The 13,214-nt window shown below is 40.1% G+C and overlaps 1 protein-coding gene across 1 annotated transcript; it reads right to left on the reverse strand.

Moving 5' to 3' along the window:
* Positions 1-392: 392 nt before the first annotated feature.
* Positions 393-12,241, reverse strand: LOC116309617 (overexpressed in colon carcinoma 1 protein homolog). Its single transcript, XM_031726279.2, has 6 exons — positions 11,970-12,241; positions 7,237-7,261; positions 5,395-5,430; positions 4,998-5,077; positions 4,225-4,255; positions 393-4,118 (listed from the first exon to the last, which is right to left on the reverse strand). The coding sequence occupies exons 1-5, from the start codon at positions 12,010-12,012 to the stop codon at positions 4,251-4,253; spliced, it is 189 nt and encodes a 62-aa protein (XP_031582139.1). The 5' UTR covers positions 12,013-12,241; the 3' UTR covers positions 393-4,118; positions 4,225-4,250.
* Positions 12,242-13,214: the final 973 nt, after the last annotated feature.

Here is a 13,214-nt window from a genome sequence, read left to right on the forward strand (position 1 = left end):
CCCTTGATTACTTATTAGGGAAGTTCTGTTTTTTTCTTTTTCATGCACAGCTTATATTTTCTAGTTTCTGCACCAGGAGCAGAACATGATATGTGACCAGTGGAGAGGCTCAAACTGTTTGCATGCAGTAAAGAGGGGACAGTGAACCCAGCCTCCTCCTCTTTTCCTCTCTTCATGCGATCCCAGCACAGCCAATTATCAAGATGAACTTGTGATTGATCTTATTGCACAAAGGCCCACGGCAGTTAGCAAATCTTATTCTGTTTCTTCATGCAGTCTGGAATATTTACTAAGAACACTTTTAATCCCTCAAATCTGAAGCCTATTGATTACAGGAGGCAGATATGTTTCAGCAAAGACCACAATCAATAAACACAGCTGTGTGCGGACAATATAAAAGTCTTTAATTGTTGATAATTCAATCAGAAAATTGTGGATTTGTTGCACAGAGGCAGTCACATTTTTTTAATCTTCAGCATCATTGATAGATTAGGTTTAGAAAGGAGTGATGAGTAAATATTATTTATGCGTGAAAGACAGACATGATAAATATCCCATAAAATGTTTTTAAGCATAGAACATCATTGAACAACCCAACCACCACTTATTACGTCTTGAATCATAAAATTATACAGTGGTCAAAACCATGAAGTGACATTGGTGGGGGGGTGGAGGGTTTTCTATGACTACTTCAGGTCTTTTCTAGTGTTGGAATAAATAAAATATTTAACAGCTACTTTGACTCCAGGTGGTTTCCAGAATTTTCTGCATCATTATAGCATTAAACCAGAAGAATCTTTTATTCAATACACAAAAGGAATAGTATTACAGTTTGAAGAAAGGCATTTCATTCCTTTCTTGCTTGTATCAACAGACGTGTCCTTTTAAAACTTACATTTGATGTTATGTGTTAAATGGTGACCTTTAAAGGTAGATGGCTGTTTCCCTGTTTCCAAAGTTTATGCTAAGCTAAGCTAACAGGCTGCTGGTAGCTAGCTTTGCTTAGCATTTAACATCCATAGCAGTTCCTCCCCCCAAAAATCTTCTATAAGCACAGCCCACCCCTACTACATTCAACACGCTGTACTGCAGCAACTACAGCAGCATTTTAATGTAGAGGACATCAGACGGTTATATTCATCCACATTCTGCCCCCTTGTCCCTGTTAAGCTAACTGAATAGGGCAAAGGCAGTGACATTCATCATATACAGGAGGAACAACCATAAAGGGCAACGTGAGGCTGACAGAAGAGGGAGAGGCAGGCAGCACAACACGCTGTAAAAGCCAAAGGCCTCCGGTGGGGACAGTAGTGGGGAAAAAATGTAGACATCAAAGAAAAGGGACAGCAAAAATGCAACGTCTCAGGTGGGTTCGCTGATCAAATGTGTGATCTGGCACTGTAGGCACACTTCAGCTCCTTTTATTATTCGCCATTAACTACAAAGTACATGAAGCAGCTCTTTGTATCTGCAGTATAATCTGTCTCTACAACAGGTGAACAATGCACACACTGCAACAATGTGAGTAGACAAATGGCTCGCAATTAAAAGACACTACACGAAATCCCTTGGTATCAGCTCGACTGATAACTGGCGACGCAGCTTGGCAGCTAGTGGGCGTCGATGTGAAGCGCCACCCGCAAGAAAAACTGATAAAATAGTAAACAGTAAGCTTGTGTGCTGGCAGGGTGAAACAAGTCCTCATTTTTATGAGGCTGGTCAGTTGAGGCAGTCAGAGCTACACAGACAGGCGTATAAAGAGCTTTGTGTAGCTCGGACAGAACATCTCTTGAATCTCAAGTGTTTAAAGTTGGCCTATTTCCACCCTCCTCTAAAGTCTTGGTCAGTGGAAGATGTTGTACATTCATTAGAGGAGAGAACTGTCAAGAGTCCGGCTGACAAATGACCTTAGACCCTAATGCCCGCCCAGCTGTAATGTGTTTTTCTTTTCTGGGAACATCGTAGTGCTTGATGAGGTTTTACTGTTAAAGAATAAGGCTGCTTATATTGTGTATTTTTTTCTCGAGGTCAACAAACTTCACAAATGGACCGATCCCAACAACGAATTGATCTACTAATGCACCATCTATTAGAATTCATGTGTTCCTGCAATGCCCAAATTCTTTAAAAAGAAATCTTTTAACAATATGGTGGAGAAACACATAGACCCTGCCTACACTTGATTATAAATTGCACCTTCTGGGATCAAATTACACACGGACAGTGCTAAAGATAAAGAACAATCAATATCATGCAATCTGATCCACTTACTCAAAGCGCTTTCTGTGTTGGTTTGAGCCGCATATTTATTGTAAGGTCAATGCTTTCATTTTCTGACTTGTCTAAAACAAGAAAAAACCTGGAAAATTGTTATGAAGCATTGTCCTTGTTGCAGACAGAACATTTCCTTCATTTTGTCTCACAAATTACAATATCAATAGCCGGAATAACTCGTACACAAATATTAGTTCTCGTTCTCTTTGCTAACTTAAAGCTAATCTGGCACTTGAGTGGCAATGAAACATCTGTGTTCAACAGTAGCAAAGACAGCTGGAGACACGTGATTGTCACAGATTCGCAGATATAAAAGAACAACGTGTCTCTGTTGTCCAATCTTGATCCAATCGCCCGAGACGCATTTTAGCATTAAGTGTGAACAAGGTCGCAGAGTTTATCTCAACCTTAGAGTGGACTGAGCAAAGCCTAAGTCAAACACAAGAATCTTTGATTTCATTTTTTTTTCATGAGGACTTGTTGACAGCCAAAAAACATACAAAATAACACATTTCATATAAAGATAACAAAAAGCAAACAAACATAAAACAACTATGCTTATACAGTATAAAGTAGAATTATAATAAATTCAACGGAGTTGCTACAACGGCACTTTCAATAAAGAAAAAAGAATTCACTTTTTTGGGCGGCTGTCTCTGTTCTTCACATTTTTTGTTGTTTTTGTTTTCCTTTTTTTTGCAAATGAATATGAAATATTAAGACATGTTTTTTTCTTTTTTCAGTTGTGTGTAACATACATGGATGTTGTGAGATTTGAAGAAACTGTGTCAGTTCTACATCTGGAGCGAAATTATAAGAATTATGTGAATGAGCCACAAGCAGTATAAACAGGGGGAACAGGAAAATACAATCCTGCAGACAGCTGAGAAGGATGGAAAGAGAGAGAGAGACGGGTGGAGGGGGAGAGCTCCTCTAAGTATCATGACTCATATGCTGTGGTTACATAATCAGTCTGGGGCCAAGCTAAGTGATAACATCAGGTACGACCTGCCTGCTGCACTCGGGACATTTAGGAACATCGTCTGTGAAACCCTCGACTTGACTCGTCGCTGTTATTAACGTTTAGAGCCACTGTTAGAATCAGTGTCATTTCAGACTTTTCTGTTGCAGCAGCAGGACCCTGATTGCAATCAGCACTATTTTCAACAACACTGAGATGTTCAGTTATACGTTAACAGGAATGTGTTTGCTGCTTTGTGTGTGTGTGTGTGTGTGTGTGTGTGTGTGTGTGTGTGTGTGTGTGTGTGTGTGTGTGTGTGTGTGTGTGTGTGTGTGTGTGTGTGTGTGTGTGTGTGTGTGTGTGTGAAACTCTGGTCTATCTCTGTCTCTCTATAACTCTATCCCTGCCACACAATGAATCATTGATGGCGTTTTAGAGAAATAACTGAGCAGCGATTATTATTGCAGAGGGCTATTGGGAGTGTGTCAGCCCCCACCCAGTTATTTAGTAAGTTGGCTGGATCATCTGTCTCCTCCTGAGAAAGAGAAATTTCCAGTGAATTGACTGAGAAATCCAGATGACTGTCGATAAGTCCGGTGCCGCTGTCCACAGCTGCTAGTCCCAGATTCAGTGCTTTCCTAGTACTTGCAAAGGAAAGGGTGATGATGCAATCCACTTGCAGGCCTCTGATGTGCACCTCTGTTTCACTTTGCCACCCATTACTCCGTGAGGGAACATCCCCCCAGCCTGAGCAGGCCGACCACATCTTCGTAGAGTACTAGTGCCTGAGACTTTATTCAGTCTGTGGTGGGGCAGAATCAGAGGGCTTGCATCCTCTTTGCTTGTAATGTGACTGTTTGTACGTAAATTAATATGCAGGATCCTGTCGAGACGAGAGAATAAAACAGAGTCAGCGGCTTTCACATGGGTCTTTTGCACTGAATAAGCAATGTTAAAAGCCGAACAAAGAGGCTTCATATTTCAGGTACCTCTGTTGCGTTTCCTTGAATGGTTGCTAGTCTGCAAGAAGGAAGAAACAACTGAGTCAGTGTTCAGATATTTATAGGACAATTATTTGACAAAAAATTTTTTATTCTTCTCTGGTGTTTCTGTCTCACAGTCAAGACTGTGTTGAAAAACACACACTCGGCAGTTTGAACTTCTTGGCTTCAATAAAAACAAGAGCCAATACTTCTTATGCCCGAGGATACAAAACTGAATCAATCCATTATTATATTTAACCGCAATGAGCACAAGGACATGTATGCGAGAAGAAAGCCCTCAGAGTCGCAAAACACAAGAGCGAGGTGAGTTTACTCTAAACTCTTAATTCAGGAGGCATGGCAGTTTATCACTTATATTTCTCCATCAGAAAGCCCTTTACATAAATTAAGATGTTTTACTTTGTAAACAGAGAAAATGAATAACATTTAGAATATGGACAACTCTGTAAAGCACATGTTGATTAAAAACACCATTTTTGGACAGAATAATTGACGTCAACTATATTTAACTTTGCAAATATCAGTACCCTCTTGGGTATAGCAAAGTAAATGTTTCTCATTAATATTCAGTAAAAATAAAGGTCAAATAAAACCGAAGATGCTGCTGGCGACGTGGTTCCACGTGGTGGCATGGTTTCATGTGGTGAGATGCCTGAGAGGCTGCCAGATGTTAGCGGTATAACAGCTCACTGTTCGCCACACCGAGTTCTGCTTCTAAATGTGAGGGATTCGTGTATGTAACGCGTGCTGCAGTTCACCTTTACGTGCAGCTTTGGACTGACTGGCAGCCACAGTCGTTAGGTCTGCTGGCAGACCTACATACACACCACCATAGTTCCTGAGAGGAGAGCAGAGGAGAGGGGAGGAGAGGTTTTAAAGACCAAGTAGCAATTTAAAACCATAGATGGCATTGATTTTTGTTTTAGTGGATGTTTTTAATAGCATTACTATTATCCCATCAAACTGACAGAACTCTAAATGGAATTCAGTTATCATTTTATTCATTTATTTTTTGAGTTATTGTTCATTTACTTGTTTAAACCTTGCACTTTATTATCAGAATGCTGCAAAACAAACTATTTGACATTTTTGCGATAAAAAAATTCAAAAGTATAGCCGTCTTAGCAAAATGCACTCAAGGGCACTGCAAAGTACCTTCTTTTCTCATCTTCTGCTGAGGGATCTTCTGTCCTGATTGAGAGAATGGGCACAGGTCAGGTCAGCTCATACGGGAGCAGAGAGGAAATAAAAAAAAATCATAAATATACAAAATAGAGAGAAAGTGCAAACATTGTTCTTTTGGAGGTTCTTTTGCTTAGCCTCAGAAATCTTCGGTATGCTGCTCAAGCCCTGTAGGGAATACTTCCCTGTCAGGGACCTCTATAGACCGAATCGCCAGTTTCATTTCAGGCCTGCTGAACAACAAACTTGAAGTGGTCTCAGGTTTGATGTGGTGGCTGATCATTAAGATCAAACGTGGTAACAACATGAAGCCGATGTGAAAGTTTATTCACTGTGTGCACTATCCCTATGCAAGCCAAGCTGTACCATGCTTTTCAGTTTTGTGAGTATATTATTCCCTTAACCTTGTGTCTTGCTCTGTGAGTGTGTGTGTTGGTGCACGTGTGTATGAGTGTGTGCGCATGAGCTTTTGTGTGCTGGATAGCTGTGATTAGCTTCACTGAGTCAATGCTTTACTGTCAGCTCTCATGGGTCCTGTGCTGGCTGTTCAGATGGTTATGAAGGAGAATACACACACTTACACACACACACACAAACACAAACTACAGTAAAGCACAAACACACACACGCACACAGTATTTCCAGGAAATGCTTTAGAAAAAGCTGCCCCTCCCACAGCTTTTTACTGTATTCTAGATACCAAAGAAAAGTATATCTTCTGTATTTCGCTTAGAATAAAAACAAAAAACCCCAAAGAACAGAACACAAAACTATTTGGGGGCCAAAATAAATTATTTTGAACCAAAAGTATATAGAACAAAAGCAGAGTGGTTACCTGAAATTAAAATATTTCTGTCACTGTCAACAGGGACAATCCAGTTTTGGACCCACAGTAAATTTACTTTAAATTGTTTTTGTTAACAAACTACAACGAGTATTAGGGCCACATTAGGGGGGAAAATCATTTTGAGAATGAAGTCATAATTCTGTTTTTTTTTTAAAATCCAGATTACAGTTATTGTTTGACGACAAACTGCCAAAGTTGCTATAAACCTCTACAAAATGCCTTGTGTAAATGACATAATGAAACAAACTGATCATCCTCTTTATTGCACAACGGTGTAACCAACCATACTCTACATTATGCTGCCTAAGATTTTGTTAACTCTTCATCTTTGACTGTAGGAGGAACCCACACAAAAACTGGGAGAACATGTGAAGTCAACACAAAAGGCCCCGGCCAGATGGCAGAGTCGATCTCAGGACCTTATTGTTGTGAGGCAACAGTGCTAACTGCCACACCACTGTGGTTCCCAACTTCACATGTCACATGTAAATTTCCAAAGGTTGATTCTGTTCATCTGGACGTAGCGTTTTCAGTGGGAGAAGCGTTTTGTCACTCGTCTCAGCTGACTGCAGGGTTCCCTAATCTTATAAACAGATTAGATTGGGGAAACCTGCAGTCAGCTGAGACTGAAGAAGTCACTTGGATGAGTGACAAAACGTTTCTCCCACTGAAAACACTACGTCCAGATGAACAGAATCAACCTTTGGAGATTTTCTTACCTGGATGATTGAGCATGCATCAAGACACATGTAAATTAAAAAATGTTAACAATGATGATCTTTACTGTCAAACCCTTGCATATTTACCATTGTTAAATGACCCTAAGTGTCAGTGTTAATATACAGTATTGGGATATAAAGCTAATTTTGTACAGTGTAGAATTTGATGCAAACTTTCAAGGCCTGGAGGCTGCAGATGATGAGTTTTAGAAATACTTTAAATAATTAGAAAATGGCTTATGTACTTACACATCTTTGGAGGCTTCTGCTGGCCCTGAGAACAGATAACAAGCCAAAAGTTAATTTCATTCCATTATGAAATGTACAAGCGGGCAAAGCAGGTGTGTTTTACCAAACTGATCATTCATTTCTTTGCATTTATGATCAGTGAACTGCACAGCAGGTTTTTAATCAACAGTCACTGAATGTGAACTACACACTCACTGAGCACTTCATTAGGAACACCTATGCACCAGCGTCATTCATACATCATTCTCCAACCTGTCAGTCTTGCTGCAAGAGTGCAGTGCAATGTGTCAACGGTAAAAATCCGTGGATCCAATGTGCTATAATGACTTGATTCCTTTATGCTCCCAGTATATGTTTCCATAAAGTATGACAGAACACCACATCACAAACATTCTCTCAAAGTCTCACACTGGTCTCATGAACATGACGAGTCTGGTGGACCTGAGAGGATCTCAAGTCAGCAGATCTGCATTCAGCATAACGCCGCCAATATGTCCAGTAGTACAAAGGGAGCATGAATGTGCAGCTGACGATTCTACAAGAGTGATGTAATGCAAATATGTCATTCGAGGAATCCATGCCACAAAGAATAGAGGCTGTTTTGTGAGCAAAGCAAGGCCTTGCCCAGCATACTGGCTACTGTATTTTTAGATACTTCAGTGTCCATAAACAATGCCTACACTACTTCTGTTTCTGCCACACTTATCAGACTTATCTTACAAAAACTCAACACTTTATTGGCTCCTTTAATTGCTAGGGTGACGAAAGTGAACCGTTAACTGGCATTATTTTCGGAAGGTGTAAAACCAACCCCTCCCAGTGTAATCATCACGTGCAGTTTCGACAAACATGAAATTCAACCAGTCATTACAATCGTTATTTGTTGAAGCTGAATGAACTGTTAACCAAAACCACAACTTCTGCCAACTATATTCAAAATGCTTTTGTTGCCTAAACCCAAGTAAACATCGCAAAATTCTCGCTAAGTATCAAAGTCCTGTGTTTTGTACACCTGCCATTCACCCTGACTACCTAACTGCAGTTCCTCTCAGTCACAGCAGATGCATTTCCTGTACTGAGAAATGTTGCTGCTGAAAATATCAACAACAGGATGGACCCAATTTAGTGCACCCTGCAGTGACTAAGATACAGGATTTACACAGACATGGTCATTTTTGTAAATGCTTGAAAAAAAAGCCCCACATACACACACTCAACTCATATCCATCCATTAAAATAAAAAGCTGCACGATGCAGAAGGTACTTAGCTTCATGCAAGGTGAGACAGTTTTTTTGTTTGTTTGCTAGTTTTTAAAGGCAACAAAATCCACCTAATTAAAATCTCTAATGTCCAATAATTAACTCAACAAATACAATTTCTTTTTAATGTTAATAATTGCACATTTTAATTAGGTGAATTTAATTATCCCAGCCTTTATTTTAAACTAGATTTAGTTTAGTCTAAATTATGCGAATGAGAAAATCTTTAAAGGTACAAGATACGTTTTTATTTAACATCTTTATTTGTTATCAGATGTTTTTAATTTTTTCACTACATTTCAAAAGGCAATATTTGATATTCATTTCTAATGCCTTACAACATTTTTCAGCAGCTAACATTTTACAGATCGCACATTAAACCTTACACACAATGTACAACGTACTGGGACAATAACATATATCCAGAAAGTGATGGGATATCTCGGAAACACCTGGTTGGAAGTGTGTTAAATCTGGGATACAAGGATCAACTGATTAGAATCTGGTGGTCAAAGATCGTCACTCAACATATATTTTTGCCTTCCACTCAGATTCATATGCAAATTGTGACAAAATGTCATAGAAATACCTAATATGATCAAATAGAGGAGATGACCGGTGAACTTCTCTGTGACCTTATAATGTTCTGTAAAAATGCTTTTCTGGCCATTACTCAGCACCATAATTCAGCAACAGAAGAGGTGATATTGGCCTTATTTCACATTTAGTTGGATACTGAATTGGTGACACTAATCTTTGGTACTGCAAGCTGGTGTTTTATTTATTTATTTACTTACTGAAATATTTTTGTGGAGTTAGTTGCACACCACCTCAAAGACTTAGTGACCAAAGTTATAGCTAATGCTGGATTTATTCATTTATTTTTTATAAGGGCAAATACACAGCATGAACCATTCCCAATTTAACAGCATTTACAGCCTATGTTTGAGATGCCTGTGATTCTCATAGCCTTTAAATGAGCTGCTCCAGAAACCAGTTAGGGATGATCTGAGCTTTGTGACATGGCACGTTAACAGGTTGATGAGAACCATTGTGATGACTTGATCTAAAAAGAGGAACATATTGTAAAATAACTTTAGACATACAGTGTATGATGCCTCAGTTGCAGATACCCACTGAGCTCATCTCCATGCTGTTTGACTCTTTTATGGACCGACAACACTTTGTGCTTTGCCAAACTGCAGGCAGTCAACTGAGCTTGATTTGAATTGTAATAACATCATAATGCATTCTGCAGGAGGATAATCTGACTTTTTTCTTGAATGTACAGTTGCACATTGACAACAGCGGTGGAACAAAAGCCTCAGTTGTGTCCTTCAATTGCTTTTTCATGTCATACCTTATTTTATAAGACTAGAAATGTACCTTGAAAAGAACACCACAAGAATCACTTGCAATAGTAGAAAATTGGATAATCTACATTACACACAAATAGGCTACAGCACATTTTATCCTTGTAGAGGGAATGCTGACATGACACAGGGGCCTATTCAGTGGCCTGACAAAAGCTCATTCATATCCAAGGCAGCACATCAGGGTGCATAAGACTAGGGACAGGCAATGTGATATAGAACCACTAAAGCCGTCATTTTGAGTTTTGTAAGACCATATCCTGAAATTAGAGCATTTTTTGTAGGACTCGACCTAATAGCTTTCTAAAAACTTGGGCTACGGTCAGGACTTTGTTTCCTTGAAGCAAACAACTTAGACCGTACAGTAAATGTTGGTTTATAAAACACTATAAAGTCCTTATATAATGAGGAAGGTTTAGCCTGTTTTTAATGTATTCATGTATACCATTTAGCAAAATAACAGCTGCACATCAGAGTTCTTAAACTTTATACCTGAAAATGTGCATTTGTAGGTTTGATGTTGTCGCTCACTAAAATCAAATCAAAGCAAAGTTAATTTTATTGAACTGAATGTTCTCTGTGATGAATACTCGCAGGCTAACTTTCCAATTTGTGTTCTCTGAGTGGAAACTGTGTAAAACAGATTTCACTACAAGTCAGAAATAAGCATAAATATATATATATATTTATGCATTTTTCCACATCACCATCTGGGAAAGTGACAAAATACAGTTTGCACCATAAAATGTTACTTTAACACTTTATTCAGTGGCATTATTAAACTAAGGTCAAACAGGTTTGTGTGTGTGTTTGTATATATGCAACTTATCACTCACAGAACAAAGCATAGGGACAAAATAATTGTTCATAGATTGAAATAGTAGGAAAAGTAAACAAGAAATGCTTCTATCTTTATTTACAGAAAGCGAAACACTTGATTCTGACCTGGTGTCAGCCGGTATGGACAAATGAGTGCAGCCACTAGTCGAAATTTATCAGAGTGACAGGATGTCACATGCCCTTGACACTGTGCTGATCGCTGACCTCTAAGACCAAAAAAGTGGATAAGGCCTGCCATGCAGAAACAAACACAGCTGCTGTCCTTCATAGACAAACAAACCACAGTTACAGTACGCTCACACAACTGCCGAGATGCTGTTTGTGTACCTCAAGGTGGATCTCATTTAAAGCATGAAACAACACTGGACTGTGTTTCCCTGTAGCTTTCTGAGCTCTGTTAACGCGCCTGCTAAGCGCTGATTAGGTACCTGCAAACACACACACACACATTTGCAGAAGCACAAACACACACTGTGCTTTAATAGGTAGTGGTGGGTGAGGTAATCCTGCAGATACTTCAGGAAAATTGTTACCACAATTTGACTCTGAAGCCCTGAGATTTACTTCGCAAAACTTGAAACATGTCTAAAATCAGCCTACAACGACTGAGAAAGGTGTTTTATGAGGAAAATAAGAAACGGAAAAGCACAATCGCCCAGTGAGAGTTGGTAAAATCACGCGATACAGGATTTTTTTTTTCCATTCAAATATGTCCTCCAGGCTTTATGAATGAACCTGGCTGTTGATTAGGCATTTTTAGTGCCGCCTGCTTATAGGGCACAACCAACATCAGTCAAGCGGGAAGACAAAGATGGATGGATGTCAGTGAAATTGCTTGTCTTCCGTCCTCAGCGAACCCTTTGAAACAAGCACTAAGATGCTGAGAGAGAAGCTGTTCACTTAGATGTTAACGCCACATTTACGGTGTCAGGAGCCGCGATCTGCATCAAAGCGGCGCATTCTTCAGACCCAGGTGCCTCAGACGAGGGAGACCCTTCGTGATCGATCTGCCACCCATGGCTTCGAGAGACCACCACGGGCATACACACGCGCAACCCCGCCCCCAAACAGACAGACACACACAGACATTCTTTTAAACGCAAGGGCAACCCCGACACACTTCATTTACATTCAAGATCTTCTCCCATCGCTGCAGATACAGTGGCAATTCTTTCTCTCACCCCCCGTCCACCTCACACACACGCTCACCCAGTATTGCACACACAAACGGATGTACACAAAGATTCCTGAAACACTCACCCCCTCCTGTGGTGCTGGTGGCTGAGGAATTGCCACAACCCATTTTGCATCGATGCAGCCACCGTCCAAGCTGAGCGGACACGTTTAATGAGTGGATGTACGGGGAGGACAGGAGGGGAATGTAACACACATTGGGAGAAGAGGGGAAAGTGGGCAGGAGAGGTGACAGAGGCACAAAGGGAGGGAAGGTCAAAGGAAATGCCTAGCAGGGACCTCCATTGGTTGTATCCCTTCCCCTGTCTTCAACCCTTGCGCCTGCCTACTGCGATGCAATGAAGAGCTCAGAGTGAAGTGAGAGCATGGCGAGAGAGGCTTTTATACACACACACCACACTCACTGACAAGAGAGAACGAGGGAGAGGGGGGAATGAGGGGGGAGAGAGAGAGAGAGAAAAAAAAAGATGCTTTACCCTCACATGATTTGCTCTTTTCCTCCACCCTGACAAGGTTGCCCGGGAAACCAGGGGAAAGGGGGCGGAGGGTGGAGTGAGAGCCAACCAATAAGGAGCTTCCTTTATATATAAAGGTGTAAAAAAAAACTGGAATACATTGAATGGCATCAATATATCAGCATGTTTGTGGCATACTGTAAAATTCCCAAAGTGCTCTGTGTATGCTAAAATATAGAGAAGCAATACTTGTGCTTTTTTTACAGAACGACGCACGCGTTCATGCTCACTCATGACCTAAAGCTTATATACTTGAGCTGCTGGCAATCAGTGAGAATGAGAATATGGAAAAACCTTGAAGAGCGAACACGTGGAACCACAAAGGGTCGTGCATAGGCCTCTTTATAGCCCCGAGTGATTCTCAGAGCATCTCTGTTCTTCATTTCACTCACGATGTATGCGCTTGAAATGCAAGAGCAGTCACATGAGTAGAGTATGATGGCAAGAAGCATTACATTAGCACTCTGCACCAGTCAAACCAATTCACACTTTCTGTTAGCGGTGTTATCTATATTATCATGGGAGTCGAGATTTTTAAAATTCAAATGAGACATTTCCAGAGGGAAAAAAAAAGACATCATAAATTCTCTTTCTGTTTTATGCTAGATGGACTCATTTCCACAGGCCTGAGATGCTTCTTATGTGTAGATGAATTGATGTGTGAGACTAATTTTATTTAAATTTCTCATATACAATTACAAATGTCTAGAACAATAAGAAGACTTTGTGTACAGTAAAGTCAGTGTTAAACTGTTGTGCACAATCCATTGCAATCTGAAGTAAAATACATTATAGG

This window comes from Oreochromis aureus, linkage group 7 (assembly GCF_013358895.1).
Source record: "Oreochromis aureus strain Israel breed Guangdong linkage group 7, ZZ_aureus, whole genome shotgun sequence".
NCBI lineage: Eukaryota > Metazoa > Chordata > Actinopteri > Cichliformes > Cichlidae > Oreochromis > Oreochromis aureus.